Source organism: Eurytemora carolleeae, unplaced genomic scaffold, assembly GCF_000591075.1.
Source record: "Eurytemora carolleeae unplaced genomic scaffold, Eaff_2.0 scaffold1122, whole genome shotgun sequence".
NCBI classification, from domain to species: domain Eukaryota; kingdom Metazoa; phylum Arthropoda; class Copepoda; order Calanoida; family Temoridae; genus Eurytemora; species Eurytemora carolleeae.
This window is the reverse complement of record NW_019397008.1, coordinates 23,265-40,133: the sequence shown is the minus strand read 5'-3', so window position 1 is coordinate 40,133 and position 16,869 is coordinate 23,265. Positions and strand designations below refer to the sequence as shown.

General features: G+C 33.3%; 1 protein-coding gene across 1 annotated transcript; it reads left to right on the top strand.

Moving 5' to 3' along the window:
* The first annotated feature begins 10,416 nt into the window (after positions 1-10,416).
* Positions 10,417-16,867, top strand: LOC111711060 (homeobox protein MOX-1). The gene is made up of 5 exons (XM_023485304.1): positions 10,417-11,107; positions 13,459-13,588; positions 14,825-14,870; positions 15,314-15,392; positions 16,252-16,867. Exons 1-5 carry the CDS (start codon positions 10,570-10,572, stop codon positions 16,494-16,496), a joined length of 1,038 nt encoding a protein of 345 aa, XP_023341072.1. The 5' UTR covers positions 10,417-10,569; the 3' UTR covers positions 16,497-16,867.
* Positions 16,868-16,869: the final 2 nt, after the last annotated feature.

Sequence of the window (16,869 nt, the reverse complement as noted above, 5' to 3'; positions counted from 1 at the left end):
GCTGCAGGGCGGGTTTACAGAATTTTTCCTAAATTTATGAGAAAGGCAAAATTAATTAACTAAAATGTTATATAAATGGCCATAGGAACTATTATTTACCCAACAATACGTTTACTCTTTATTTTCAAACATTACTAAAAAACAATAATGCAAAAAAAATAGTTTNGTACTTTGATTTTTGTCGACTGTTGTATTTACTCTAAACTCACATATCATAAAACTGTATACCCACCCTGTGACAACTGAGGTGCCCTATAAGGCCAATTTATTTATGTATGGAAAAATGTAGTTCTTATTTCTAAAATAATGACAGAAAAATTTTTAAAAAGAGATAATTTCAAAGAATAATTAATAATAAATTGAAAAACTTTTTTAAAACATTTTAAAATAGTTTTCTACTAAAAAATTTACCATACCTTAAAGGCTGCTGTTTTTTGTTTTCCATAAATTTAGTTTAATTGTTCACACCTCAACTTTACACGGTTAAATAATTTGGAAGATGAGTAGGTAGAACCGTTTAACTGTACACATGTGTGTCCCATATTGTTTACTGTATCATAAAATGACTCCCGCGGAGATAAACTCAAAATTGAGGAAAATAGATGAGTTTTATGTAAAATAATTTATAGGGGACGTATAAGTCACCGCAGCCGCTAGTGGGTTAAAATAAAGACAAAGACGACATTTTCAATGTCAAGTACAATCGTTACCTAACTAGCTATTTAGATTTTAGTTATAAATTTACAGAAGACACGTAATTAATTAATCTGATCATTTTAAAATATTTTTTATTATTGTGCCCCCCCCCCACCTACTCTCCGCTTCCAGAAAAACAGGGTTATTTACAATATTTAGAGGCTTAATACTTATTACTAAATAGATTATCAAGTACAATAGATGGCAACGTAAAATTTGTACACTCTCAGTAAAGCTGTATTCTTACGTCACAAGTGTCAATAGCTTTATGTGTCCGACAAAATTATTAATAATATTGATAATAAAGTGCTTATCTTACAGTAAAATAAGTGCAGTTTTGTGATCTTTATTTTCTGTTTTTACACTTTATTTATTCAATCTTGGAAAACAAATCAGAGAAAAGTTGTCTTCCTTGTTTTATTTGACACTTGTGACGTCATCTATAATTGGTCCATTTCTCTATTGCCACCTATTGTACTTGTCTATATTTGCTTATTATTTTCTATATAGTACATGTAGATATATCTTATTTATGTACTGTACTGGAACTGCAAGAGCTTTATTCAACGAATCTTGTTTATCTATATTCTCTTAGTTATGATGTAAGGTTAGATTTCTTGAATATGAATCCAATCCTGGTGGAAATATGTCATTTTAAGTTTTCAACCTTAGTTTGAACCTATAGAGACGATATTACATAAACTACTTATATCTCCAATTTAACGTTCATCATTACATCAATTCTTTGTCACACCATACAGGGTGTCCCAATAAGTATGGGAATTATAAGACAAAACATTGAGATCGTATTTGATTTTTAAATATGTGTAGGTACACTTTTTGATAAAATTATGCGGAAATGTCAACATTAAAGGCAAACAAATGACAGGCCACATTTTGAAATCCAAATACCAAGATATATTCAGTTGGTTTTTGTTTTCATATTACCCGCTTGGATGCCGCTTGGATTAAAGATGAAATATACGTCGTTACTCGATTCCCGTATTATTTGGGACACCCTGTATGCATAGATTTATATGATAATACTGAATGTATGCAGAAGATATAGAATTTATCCATTAAAACAAGGAATTTAAAGAATTTTCAATGGTTCATCCTTTGTGGGTAAATCCTCTATATTGTTATTTTTTAATTAAAAATATTAAAAATTCATCAAGTTCATTTGTGTTTTTGAAAGAATATCTAATTTTTTAAAAGTAAAATATCATGGTTTATAGACCATATAGTTCCGATTTGAAAAGTTACTTTCACTCTAATTGACTTTAAAATCAAAAGAAAAATTTAAACACGAAAATCACTGATGCATTTAATTTTTTCACATTTATCGAAACTATCCTATTCGGAAACATAATGCAAATTGCAGCCGACGTTTAAAGAAATAAAAATACCTTGCAGTTTAAAATACGATTATTTATTTTTTCTCTTGTACTTCTCTTGTGTGATGAATCTCACTTAAAATCTTTGTAGAATTCTAAAATATTTTATAGTTTTTGTCTTCCACAGATTAAACTTTTAGAGGTTAAAATGCAAATTATAACAGTTTTAACATACAACATCCATTTGTTGAAAGATACAACTTGCATACAACAAACAACATCTATTTGTTGAAAGTTACAACATGCTTACAACAAACAACATCTATTTGTTGAAAGATACAACATGCTTACAACAAACAACATCTATTTGTTGAATTTTTTAGACATATTTAAATTTGTTTTGTTGTATGATGCAATAACTTACATTTTAACTTCCAAAAGTGTTTATTTCTATACTCATGTTTCTCAGTTCATATATTCTCTACTTTGGAAGGAGTTTGTTTATATATTCTTAGTTAATGTATTTATCAAGTTTAGATTAGTTTAATTAATTTATTAGTTTATATGTAATAAGACAACAATAGAATCAATGTTCCCTAAATATTATAATAATCTGAGATTAGAATATTAATAATCCTATTCTCTTGGTTTCTATTTGAATATATTCAGTTTTATTCAGGACTTGTCACCTTGTTAAAATATACTTTGTAGAATTCCGATCAATTTTTGTGTGTGAGAGAATGAGAGAGGTGACTAATAAATTGGTATTTTTATTACTGAAATTAAAGTGCCGTCAAATATGTAGAAATTAAAGTGTAGAAATATGTAGTGTTGTACAAACAGGAGGTAGCTTGAAAGACCTCAGAAATTATCTTTCATGTTTGCAAAGAATTTGGCAAATTATCTCAATAACGTTAGATTTATTTACATCAAACTTCATTGTATGAAGTACATATTCTGGTTTCCATGTAAAAAAGCGCCAAGCAAATTCCTGAGACACAAACTTTGTAAATACGAACTGAGTAAATACAAACTCCAAAAATACGAAATTCTAAAATATAACCTCCTAAAACGCAAATTCTTAATAAACAAACTACTGAAATAGAAATTATTGAAATAAAAACTCCTGAAATACAAACTCCTGAAATACTAACTTCTGAAATATAAATTCCTGAAATGCAAACTTTGTAAATACGAACTGAGTAAATATAAACTCCAAAAATACAAAATTCTAAAATATAATCTCCTAAAAAGCAAATTCTTGATAAACAAACTACTGAAATATAAATTATTGAAATAAAAACTCCTGAAATACAAACTCCTGAAATACAAACTCCTGAAATACTAACTTCTGAAATATAAATTCTTGAAATTCAACGCAAAAAGACAAACTTTTAAAGATACGAACGTACAAAAGTACAAACTCCAGAAATGTTCTTTTTTAAAGTGCTTGTCCCAATAACATATTTTTGCCGCAGTGCTCGGCCCCCTACATAGCCTATCATAGTTGCAGCTCTCGGCCCCCTACATAGCCTATCATAGTTGCAGCTCTCGGCCCCCTACATAGCCTATCATAGTTGCAGCTCTCGGCCCCCTCCATAGCCTATCATAGTTGCAGCTCTCGGTCCTCTACATAGCCTATCATAGTTGCAGCTCTCGGCCCACTAACGATGGGAGAATGCTAGAAATAAAAAAATGCACCTATAATGAACAACAGCTGGGTTAGATGAACAGCACATTGTTTACCAAACACTTAACCCTATCCCTGCTGGGGTACTTGAAAACCAGGATATGCTGGGGGGGGTCAATTTGACCCCCCCCCCCTCTAAATCCCATGTTTGATGTCCAAATATGACAAATGATACATCATTGGAAAGCTATTGTGCTCTACTTTTAGAATCTGCAAAAAAATTGCAAATTTGCAAAAATTGAATTTTTTATCGCAAAATCTAGTTATATAGAAAAAATGTTTGCAAAAAAAAATTTGTCCAAAAAATGAAAAATTATACATTTTTGAAAAGCCCTTGACCATGCCATTTCAAATATGCAAAAATTTTTGCAAAATTTTAAATAACCTGATTTTTAATCAAGAAAAACTAAAAATGTGCAAATTTCCTTTGACAGGTTGTTTGCAAAAAATTTGCAATTTTTTTTCGCAAAACTTGTGCAATCTGTTTCCTTATGCCATAGGCTTTCCAAAAAGCTAAATTTTATCAAAATATGACAAGTGAAAGTGGGTCAAAACAAAGATTTAGTTTGTTACAGGAAAAAGCAGTCATTCAGGCAGTGTGCCTGAGGACTCAGGCAGTTAGTATTAAAGCCCGGTTTTAGGCCTAAAGGGAGGGCTTTGGGTATGTAGGAAAAGTCAGAAAATTTCAACAGCCTCAGACCAATACTTTTTGAGTTATGTAAAAAAACTACAGGGGGGGGTCAACTTGACCCCCCCCCCCCAGCAGGAATAGGGTTAAACATTCGAATGTATTAAATTATAAGATTGACTTTTTAAAAAAATAAAGTCTTTAAGATTCGTCCCTCAATTCGACTTATGCCTTTATGGGTAACAATGAACAAATATATTTTTCAGATAAATATCACTGATTGATTGTTTTGCTTAGAAAAAGGTGTTAAGGGTACCGTTGTACATCGGACATGCCTAGAAAAGGAAATATCGTCGATTGTCCATCTAAATAGGAAATACCTGAAGGAAACTGCAACAAAAGCTATTTTTGAAGAATTGTGTTTTAGTAAATCAATTTATTACATATCATCACAACTAACTAGGATTTCGTTTTCTTCCTAATTATCAGCATAATTTTAAACTGTTAAAAAACCTCCAGTCAAACCAAATCTAGCGTTTTCTGCCTAAGTATTAGCATAATTTTAAACTGTTATAAAACCTCCAGTTAAACAAAAACTAGCGGTTTCTTCCTAATTACCAGCATAATTTTAAACTGTTATAAAACCTCCAGTCAAACCAAAACTAGCGGTTTTTCTTAAAAATTTAAATGTGAAACAATACTTGAATTTTTTATTTGTAATAAAACAAGCATTGTATTTATAAAAAAATTTCAAATAAATGAATGTAAGCTGTAACAGGTTTTAATGTTGTAATTAGTATTCGCACCACTACCAACCACTGACCAGATATAGTATTTGAAGCTAAAAATATTAAACCAGCCACTAAAACTATAAATACCGAGAAATTTCTAATTTTCTAATTTGTTTTTACACGCCTTTATTTTCCCTTTTCACGCTTCTCTTCACTCAGCTCCACGCTTCAAAAGTAATAAAGAAGCAAAATGTCCTGCAGAATAGATTTTATTTATTGCGTTCTAAAAATTAACGATGTTTTCTAAAAGCGTCAAAAATGCACAAATGAAAGTTAATCATTTGTTTTATTTTTAAACCAAAGGGCCGGGGAAATTTTAACCAATTTTCGTATAATCAATTTAAAATCAGATGATTGATGTTTTACAAAAGTAGAAAATTGAATTAGCATGGATCTTGGTTTAGCGAAGCGTAACCTGTCTGGTTTTTCAGGATACAGCTAGGATACAGCTAGGATACAGATAGGATACAGATAGGATACAGCTAGGATACAGCTATGATACAGATAGGATAAAGATAGGATACAGCTAGGATACAGCTAGGATACAGCTAGGATACAGCTAGGATACAGCTAGGATACAGCTAGGATTCAGATAGGATACAGCTAGGATACAGCTAGGATACAGCTAGGATTCAGATAGGATACGGCTAGGATACAGCTAGGATACAGCTAGGATACAGCTAGGATACAGCTAGGATACAGATATGATACAGCTAGGATACAGATAGGATACAGATAAGATACAGAGGAAATACAGCTAGGATACAGGTAGGATACGGCTAAGATGCAGCTAGGATACAACCAGGATACAGCTTGTATGCAGCTAGGATACAGCTAGGATACAGCTAGGATACAGCTAGGATACAGCTAGGATACAGATAGGATACAGATAGGATACAGCTAGGATACAGCTAGAAAACAGCTAGAATACAGCTAGGATACAGATAGGATACAGCTAGGATACAGCTAGGATACAGCTAGGATACATCTAGGATACAGCTAGGATACAGCTAGGATACAGCTAGGATGCAACTAGTATACAGCTAGTATACAGATAGGATACAGCTAGGATGCATCTAGTGTACAGCTAGGATACAGATAGGATACAGCTAGAATGCATCTAGTATACAGCTAGGATACAGATGGGATACAGCTAGGATGCATCTAGTATACAGCTAGGATACAGCTAGAATACAGCTAGGATGCATCTATTATACAGCTAGGATACAGCTAGGATACAGCTAGGATGCAACTAGTAAACAGCTAGGATACAGATTGGATACAGCTAGGATGCAACTAGTATACAGCTAGGTTACAGATAGGATACAGCTAGGATACATCTAGTATACAGTTAGGATACAGGTAGGATACAGCTAGGATGCATCTAGTATACAGCTAGGATACAGATAGGATACAGCTAGGATGCAACTAGTATACAGCTAGAATACAGCTTGGATACAGCTAGGATACAGCCAGGATGTAGCTAGTATACAGCTAGGATACAGATAGAATATAGCTAGGATGCAACTAGTATACAGCTAGGATACAGCGAGGATACAGCTAGGATACAGCTGGGATGCATCTAGTATACAGCCTTGATACAGAACGTAGTCATGATACAGGGAGTAAGAAACCAGCCTTCTCCAGAGAAAGTTAGATGGTGTGCATATAACAAATTGGTTTGTGGTCAAATTTTTTTATTAAATTGATGGGAGTCATACGCTGTAGAGAACCAACACAATTAATCAACTAATGTCATGAATTTACACTGTAAAGTACACCTCCATACAAAATTATTCTATTAAAAAAACTAAAAATATTTCTTTTAACAGTTGGGGAACTTTATCGCCCTTGAAACCGAGCATTAGGGGTTAATGCTCGGTTTCTGCCTTATAGAAACCGAGCACTGGGCGTAATGCTCGGTTTCTGCCTTTTCGAAATGGAGACCCCCAGATTTGCATTGGAGACTCCAATCTCTTCATTGGAGACCCCATATTTTCGTTGGAGACCCCAAACTTTTCATTAGAGACCCCATATTTTCGTTGGAGACCCCAAACTTTTCATTAGAGACCCCAGATTTTCGTTGGAGACTTCCAGATTTTCAATCGAGACCCCAGATTTTATATGGATACCATAAGATTATCATTGCAGACCCCTAGCTTTACATCGAGACCCCAGATTTTCTTTGGAGAGATCCAGATTTTCATTTTTTAAAAACAAAAAGTGAGAGTTCTCAATGAAAATATTTGTGTCTCCAATGAAAATTAGGAATAGAAAACGAAAAGTATGGAGTCCAAATGAAAATATTGGGACGAAAAGTTTGGGTCTTCATTGAAAATATTTAGGGTCTTAAATGAAAATCTTTAGGTCTCCAATGTAAATTGTGGGTTCAAAACAAAAAAATTGAGTCTCCAATGAAAATCTTGGGGGTCTCCAATGTGAATCTTGAAGGTCTCCAATGAAAATCTTGGAGGTCTCCAATGCTAGCATATTTTAGGAATACAAATTAAAATTATTTTTAAAGGAATTTTAAGTGGCCCTTATAAATGTCCTGTCCGGTTTATACAGCTACATATAAAAGTTTTGTCTGATGAGGGAGGGAACCCCCGGACGCCATGCGCCTCCGCTATGTAGACACGAGCCTCCCAGATTTGCTAGGCAGACCAAGCCTCCGCTTTGCAGAAATGAGCATGCGCAACACATCAAAATGTGCCTGCGTAATACAGGAGGTTTTTTAAACTTGTCTTTTAAGAAAAAAAATTTGAATTGAATTGAGTTTCATGTCTTTTAATCCCTGATTTTAGCAATATCTTTTTTTGAAGTTCAAATTAAATCTAAAAAATTTGTATTTATTATTTAAATCTTAACATTTTGAAAGAAAGGTATTGTTTAAATCATAGATTACAACAAAACTATCAAAGTTTACTCCAGAAATATTTCTCCAAATATCTTCCTTTCTGCGTAAGAAATGTTTAAAGTTTTAATATAAATCTTATAAACCACTTTAAATGAGTCCATATATGTTTCTAATCATGACAATCAATGAACAACTCTAATCTTTTGTAAAATTCTGATGCCACTACGTCAAAAAAAATTGTTAAAAGTTTTCATCACTCATAAAAACCAAGATTTAAAAAAAGCTGTGCTGTATAGTGGAGGCTCGTTTACTGCATAGCGGAGGCACGGTCTGCATAGCGTAGGCTTTGTCTGCATAGTGGAGGCTCGGTCTGCCTAGCGAATCTGGGAGGCTCGATGTCTGCATAGCAGAGGCTCATGGCGTCCGGGGGTTCCCTCCCTAGTCTGATCAACACTGAATAATTTATCCAAGTTTCTCTTTTTTAAATGAATTATTTTAAATTACAGTTTCTCTACAATTCTGCTTAAGGAAGCAATGGGATTCAATTTTCAGAATTAAGTATTTTCAAGTTATAAAAACGACTATATCTTCCAAATAGGTGTATGTAAGGGTGGACGTATGGGTGAATGTATGTATGTTTATAATAATGCTATGTGTACTGCAAGGATGAACGTATTGGATGAAGATATGAAGGCGTGTGAATATTTTTCATAATATTTATCCTGGTTTCCCATGCTGGTAGGTTAACTATCTTCATCAATATTGATCGAATATAGCTAAATAATGCTATGTAGATAGATAGACATATGTACAGATAGATGGATCATTGATGAATGGATCTTTTAACATCTAATAATAAAAAGTGTGTACTTTCACTTAATAACTAGAATTATACATTTTGGCGGGAAAAGAGTTTCAGAAAGTACGTTGTCTCATCGCGACGTTGTGACATCGCGACGGGAGATGATCAAACCATACGATTACAAGGGGGGGTTACCATACGATTACAAGGGGGGATACCATACGATTACAAGGGGGGGATACCATAAGATTACAAGGGGGGGGATACCATACGATTACTAGAGGTTGGCAAGGGGGGGGGGCACCCCGGACTAACCAGAGTGAGCAGCATTCGGTTTCTTCAATTTGAAATCAAACGTGTTTTGGTCTATAATTCAACTATCTTTTAATTTACGGGTTTGATTATACTATACATTTTCATTCAAAATGCATATGCCGACAAAAAAGTATAAGAGAAAAAAAGGCTTACAAATTATGTTTAATGGGTCAAATTGTGATCGAAAGTCACAGCTTTCTGGAATATTAACAGAACCGTTAAATCCACGTGGGGGGGGGGGTATCATACGATTACTAGAGGTTGGCAGGGGGGGAGGATAAACCTTCTAAGCAAACATGTTTATATCCCTTTGAAACGAAAAGAGGGAAAAATTACTAGAAATGGCCAAATTTTTTAGTCAAACGATGCCTAATATCCCTATATTGAATCTATAATCTAAAAGTTAGAATTAAATATAAAAGGAAATTTAAAATACATAATTTAACGTGAAATATTATTTACGAAATTGATTAGATGTATTGGCTTGAATATGGAAAGAGGATTTGATGTATTGGCTTGAATATGGAAAGAGGATTAGATGTATTGGCTTGAATATGGAAAGAGGATTAGATGTATTGGCTTGAATATGGAAAGAGGATTAGATGTATTGGCTTGAAAATGGAATGAGGATTTGATGTATTGGCTTGAATATGGAAAGAGGATTAAATGGCAGAAATAAAGGAAGAGAGAAGAGAATGGTAGAGGAACTGCAGGGATTAAGAAAAAAACAGTAAAGGAATTCTTAAAATTTTTGCCATTATTTATATTTAAAAAGTTGTAATATCTGCCTATCTGTTTGTGTGTCTGATCATAACTCAGGAACCCCCTAGTATATATTAGATCTATATATATCAAGTAGTAATCTATGTCTGTCTGTTTGTTTGGATCACGATCATAACTCAGAAACCTCTTGACCGATTGGCCTCAAATTTTGATTGGGGAACTCGGGAGAACCGGGGGAATGTTCTAAGCTTGGATTTGAGATTTTAAGTTGAGTGGGTCCACATTTATAGGGAACAAAGATTAAATTGTAGTTTACGACAAAGCGCGGGTAAACGGCAGGAGTAACTATGAGTACCCTGGGCAACGCTGGGTTTTCAAACTAACATATATTAATATATTTATATAGTATATTTATTATAAATATACTATGGATATATTATATACATTTATATATATAAAAATTTATGCTGGCTTGGTGTTTAATTGATGGGAAGAGAGAAAGAGTAGAATGATGACGGAGACCGGAGACTGCCCCGGTATAGGTCTCCGCTGCGCCACCAGAGAAAAGGGATCTTCACAGCATGTGGGTTTATTGGGACAAGTGGGTACCAATTATACAGTTGAATAGAATACAGCTAGCTGGCAGAACACACCAATTGAACTAATCAGACAAATTCTCACTTTTATTCAACACATTATTGAGAATTTCGTGTCTATTGCTGGGTTTTAAATGATTGGCAGTGACGAAGTTCAGTCGGAAACTGACCTTTCCATAAACAACACTTTATCTAACCTTGGAATTAACAATGGTCTTTCCAATTTACCTGATCTGCTTAATATTACTTCATCGTCTCTATCCCTCCATACTCATTCTATATATACAAACCCTTCCCTATACCATTCCCAGGACGGATCTAGCTCCCCCTGCAGCTCTATACCTCCGCTCCCAGGTATTGAAACCTTCTGTCAAAATGATGACAATGATACAATGATTTCCCAATCCCCTGAGAGTTATCTGTCCTCCTACCTACCCTGGACGATATCTACAGACCCAGGACCTCCCCCTGCAATACTTCAGACCCTTCAACCGATCAAACCTGAGTTTCTTTCTCCCTTTGATCGGAGTGATCAGATGCAAACCTTGCCTCCTTTCAGGTTCGAATCTCATGATCCATCTCGACAGCTTCATCTCCCGGACTCCAGGCAGCTTCATCTACCGGATATATCAAAAACATCTTTAAACACGGTTTCATCTACAACTAAATCAGGTTCAGAATAATCTAATAATCATTGTCTTGAGAAAAATATTAAAAAATTCTAAATGTTTTTGTGAAATAAAAACGAACTATGTTTGCACAAGAGGAGCTGCAGATCACTAACCTCAAATTTCAATTTTTATTCCGCTATTTTTTTGTGCAATGGTGAAAATCTTTTACATTTTTATCTGGCAGAATCAGGTTGCAAAGAGATAAGGATAAGAAAATTAGAGTATGATGAAAGCGCTCTACCAGTTCCTTTCTTTACTCATTCTTATAAAGTAATTTCCCAGTAAAGTTAGATATTATATACACATTGAAGTCTAAAAGAATTAATATTTTAATTGATATTTGAAATTAACACTGTTTAATCCAGCAAAATAAATAGCAAATAGGTCTACAACATTGGGTTTCCAAAATATAACATTTTATCAAACAGAAGTTATAGTTTGGAATATTTTAGTTCTACAACTTTGGGTTGCAAAGATATTGGGATTAGAAAATCAGAGTTTATAGCAAGTACTTAATTCCTTTGTTTTAACAAATTTCTATTATTTTTAGAAAATACTAACATTCAGAACTTCAAGGTGTATATTGCATATTTCAATACTATTTTATGAAAGATACAATTCTAAACTAAAAAGATACAATTTTAAACTAAAAAGATACAATTTTAAACTAAAAAGATACAATTTTAAACTAAAAAGATACAATTTTAAACTAAAAAATGGCCGGATCTTAAAAATGAACGGCTTGAATTTCTCCAACTGTTAATTAGGCTTATTAAATTAGGTTTTTAACAAAGCCAATATTGGTTCAAATAATATAATTATATATCTCCATGAGATCTTGTTCAAAGGACAAAACATATAATTATTTGAAGGAACTGTAGACGTAATTGCAGATAATATAATCACATATCTTCATGAGATCTTGTTCAAAGGACAAAACATATCATTATTTATAGGAACTGTAGACGTAATTGCAAATAACCCTCCATGTATAGTGTGACATGTCCGATTGACAACGGTTTCCTTTTCCTTTTCTATTTTTGTATCTTCCTGACTTTTCTTTGCTACATAAATGTGCGAATCGGTTTTAAGAAAAATCACCATAAAAATAATCAATTTTCATACCGGAAAACAAACATTTCTCATTCATCCTTTTCAGATAAAATTTACTATTCTGAATCTGACATGCCATTTTTTTATTTAGTCTTCTATGGTACCTTTTAAAATTACTAATTATGTTGAAATATAAAAATACGCCGCTAAAATTTTGACCAATTTATTGTTTTCAGTCGAAAAGGAACTGAGTTTTTGCCACAAACTCAGATTTTCTAATTCCTATAACTTAGAAACCCGTTTTTCTAGACCTTTGATATTTCAAGCTATTAATTCTGGTAGATCAAATAGTCTAAGTTTGAAATAAAAATTGTTTACACCATCAGTTTGCAAAGATATTGGGGTTAGAAAATGTAAGTTTGTTGCAAAAACTCAATTCCTTTATCAATTTATACAGGCATTGAGCCTCAAAACCTTTGATTTTTCAAAAGGTCTTTTTGATTTTTTTGGGGTGGGGAGGGGGGATGTTATCTTCAGCCCCCCCCCCCGTACTTCCAGGGTTAAATCTCCAATTGAAGTTTGAAAAAGAATTTGACAGTTGTTGCAAATTCATGTTAGATCTGATTCATGTTTTGTAAACGGAGAAAACATGGCGGAGAGTAGAGTACACTAAGCTACCTCAATTATCCAATTTAAATAATTGTTTCCAAATTCTAACTTCAGATTTAAACATGGAATCTGAAATATAGGTGAAGAAACATGTTTCATGTGTTTCAAATTCTATTTAAATGATCATGTAAAGGAATACTCTAATTTTCTAATCTCTATATTTTTGCAACCTAATAGTGTATATATTTTATATTTTATACAAAATGCATGGCTTAGAATGTTATAGATTAGAAGCATCAGATTGCAAAGAAATGGGATGTTAGAATTTGTTGCGAGTTTTAAACGTTCCTTCGAATGTATGATATTTTCAATGGAAACAAAAAAGAAAGAAAGAGAAAAAAATATTTAGATTATTATCAATTTAACAAAATTCAATGTTACAAACCAAACTTGTTTTACCCCATGGAGATATAATTTCTTTTCATTCTTACAGGTTGTAGTTCGCTCTATTTTCCCTTATTTTAGCTTTCAGATAGCATTTTTTGTCTATATAATTTTAGCCACATTTTCAGAAACCTTAGGGTTACACAGTTATACACTACATATGAAACAGACATCGATAGGGAAGGAAAAATAAAAATCGACTCATCTTAATTAGAATTGTTTATTTAATTAAAGTTATTTTTCTAGTAAAACCCCGGAAAGAGAAGAAGAAGGATGGACCGAAAAAGAAGAAAACAAGGACGACATTTACAGCTTATCAGCTGGAGGAACTAGAACGGGCCTTTGAACGAGCTCCGTATCCGGATGTTTTCGCCAGGTAAAAAAAATAAATAAAGAACACAGGGGCATATACAAAATGGGGCTGACAATGAAATCCCCCTGGATAAGTGAAAACTACAGGGAGTAAGGAATAGAAGGGAGATATAACTGACGCGGTTCGCCCTACCATATGATTATGCATGCTTTGCAGACGGGTACTCCATTTGTATGAAAATATTCAAAATAGGTTATTTTATACGCGGTAATTGTACATCAGACAAATATTTCTTATACAATGGATTACCCGGCTGCAAAGCCTGTATAATCATATGGTAGGGCGGNGGGGGGGGGGTGTTAATGAAAAAAATGCAAGAGCGCTTTGCCCTCCCCTGTTTTTTCTGAGTAGGGAAAAATTGAGCCCCCATCCCAACTGGACAAAATCCTGTGTACGCCCGTGAATGATCTCCTAAACTATGCGGAATGTGAAGACGATCAAAACTCTAAATGGAAACTTCACTGCTGGGATTTTTCTTTTGTTCTTAGTACATTTTTGCAATTAAGAATCCGTTCAACCTATTCGACGTAGATTGGAAACAAAACCAAAATATTAATTAAAATAACGGCAGTTGATATGGTGCACTCTTTCTCTGCTTAAATAATTGGACAAATTTCTAGAAACTAGATTAAAATCTTCAATTCACGATAACCTAAGTAGAGCTGCAAATGCCAAATATATTGCCTACCATAACGATTAGAAAGTTCAGCATTATGTTAAAAAAGTGAACGTTTGGTTTCCACGAAATGTAAATATTTTGCGCTATTATTGCGAAAATATTATGTCCAGTATGTATTGTATACCGCGCGATCATAAAACTCGAACACAATTGTGTATAACAGAACTGCGCCAAAGAAAATAGCACAATTCTGCACTAAATGTGCTTAATTCTGTGTGCTTTTTTTTTCGTGGAAAATGTTCACACAACGCAAGCAAAATTTTGCGTTTCTGTCCGCAAAAATTGTGCAAACGTTCTTCGAATTGAAACCATGTGAGAAAATGGTTCAAAGAGTACAAATGAGACTAAAATGGCGTAATAATATAATTTATTATAAACAAATCAAAAAGCTAGTTGTTATAGAATAGGTGTTGAAACATCCTATATTTTTTATGTTGCGTGTGTTAAAAAAGTTAACTGGTTAGAAGTGACAGTTCGCTAAAGATGTGTTCTAGAGCTTGGATATGCGTGAGTTGGAAAGATCAAGATTAATGAAGTATTTAAATATTATTTTACTCTAGGGAAGAACTAGCCTGTAAACTATCCTTAAGTGAAGCTAGAGTTCAGGTACATTCATTCATTCATTCATCTTTATTAACGGGTCTGGTCTGATATTAAAGCAAGAAGTATTTTTTTATATTTCTTTTGTCTTTCTGATAAAGGTGATTTATAGGAATTTTGTGTCTTACACTTGGCCACAATCTCTGATTTTCTAATTCCTACATCTGTAGAACTCAATACAGTAGAGCTTAAATACTTTAAGAAATGAATTATGTTAGATCGAAAAATCTATAAAGTTTCAAATATGAAGGGTTTTCTGATTAGGTTGCAATTAGATATTGAGATTTAAAAATTTGAGTTTGGGCATAGACTCAATTTCTTTAATTTAAAAGTTTTTAGTTATTCCTATCATTATGTCCTTGATTTTTATTTGATTCCATTAAATGGATATTTTTTAACCAATTAGAAGTAAAAAAGTAGAAAATAATATTTGAAAATATTTTTGTCAGGTTTGGTTCCAGAATCGTCGAGCTAAATGGAGAAAAAGGGAACCTCCGAGGAAAACTGGAATATATTTCGGAACATCTTGTAAGTTAAAGGGACTGTAAGCGTAATGTCAAGTGATCCTCCAGGCAAGAATAGCATAACCCGATTCACAACGGTACCCTTGAAACCGTTATCGTATCAATAATGTGTCTTTTTTCTAGGTTTAATAGTGTTTGGTTCAGGCAATTCTTAAATGTCTTCTTGCACAAGTTACTTTTGCATAGAAATATCTAGTTCATTCTTGACAGACAAAGCTGTTAAGGGTACCATTGTGAATCGGGTATTGCCATCTTTGCATGGCCGGAGGATGACATAAATATACGCTTACAGTCCTTTTCAGGAGCGGTCAATCCAACTGTAATGACGAGCAAAAATGGCCCATTTTTTCCTCCCATCATTCCAGATAAAAATAAACAACGATTCTTATGGCATTGTCTCTTGAATACAACTCTAAAGGATACATTTCAAGTTAGACTAAGCGGAGTTGTGTCGAACTTTATTGATTTGTCCAGGGGTAAATATTTTTATTCCCGAAGAATTTGTGGAAAACTGTAAAATAATACATTAATGGACAAGTTTCTCAATCCTGTTTTGATACTTTCTAAAATCATTAAATTTTACTAAATCTGGGAGAATTAATTAAACCTTTTAACTTTCAGCATCGTAATGAAAGAATACCTTTTTTTTCTCAGAAAATTGTAAAATTTTAGAAGGGCAAGGTCATTTTTTATTGCATAGCTTCGTTCGTGTTTTTAAATTGTAGGATCATTACCAAATAGGTTAGGTTAAGTCGAAGTAAATTTTGACATGAATAAAAACATAATTTGAAACATTATGCTGCAGAAGTTTTATATTTGAAAGAGAAGATGATCATTAAATTCATTTATTTGGTTTTGTTTAGTATATTCAAGTTCTGTTGGTTTCCTACCCCCGAACATGTCTCATCAATACGACCCGGAGCCTTGGTTCCAGCAACCCAACCCGTCCTTTGATCCAGGATACTACATGCATATACCCTCATCCTTCCCAGACCAATACATGGAGGCAGTCGGCAGTATTGACGAGGTGGAACAGGATACAGGCTTAGTAACCTCAGAAGAGGATTTAACTAGGTTAGAGAATGCAAATCTTGATGAATTCTATTAAAAGAGTTTGGGAAGATTTTCCAAAATGTAAAATTTCCTTATTTTGTCGAAATTTTGTTTTATGATTAAGCTTTAATTCTATAAAAAGTTTCAAAACTACATATCCTGCTTCTTAAAATGCACATGAAAATGAAAGAGAAAATTACTTTTAAACTTCAACATTAAAAGTTCTTTATTTTTCAATCAATTATCAACTAATAAGCTTAAACCATATCTTTAAGTTACAGAAAACTTAGGAATTACAAATAAGTAATAGCACGATGGAACTGTTTACTCGCCACAAACTATAATGTTCAAATTTCTATATTTTTGAAACTAGATGGAGTAAACCTTAGATATCCTTAAAGGGAGTGACTGGCAATGTATGGTAGGTG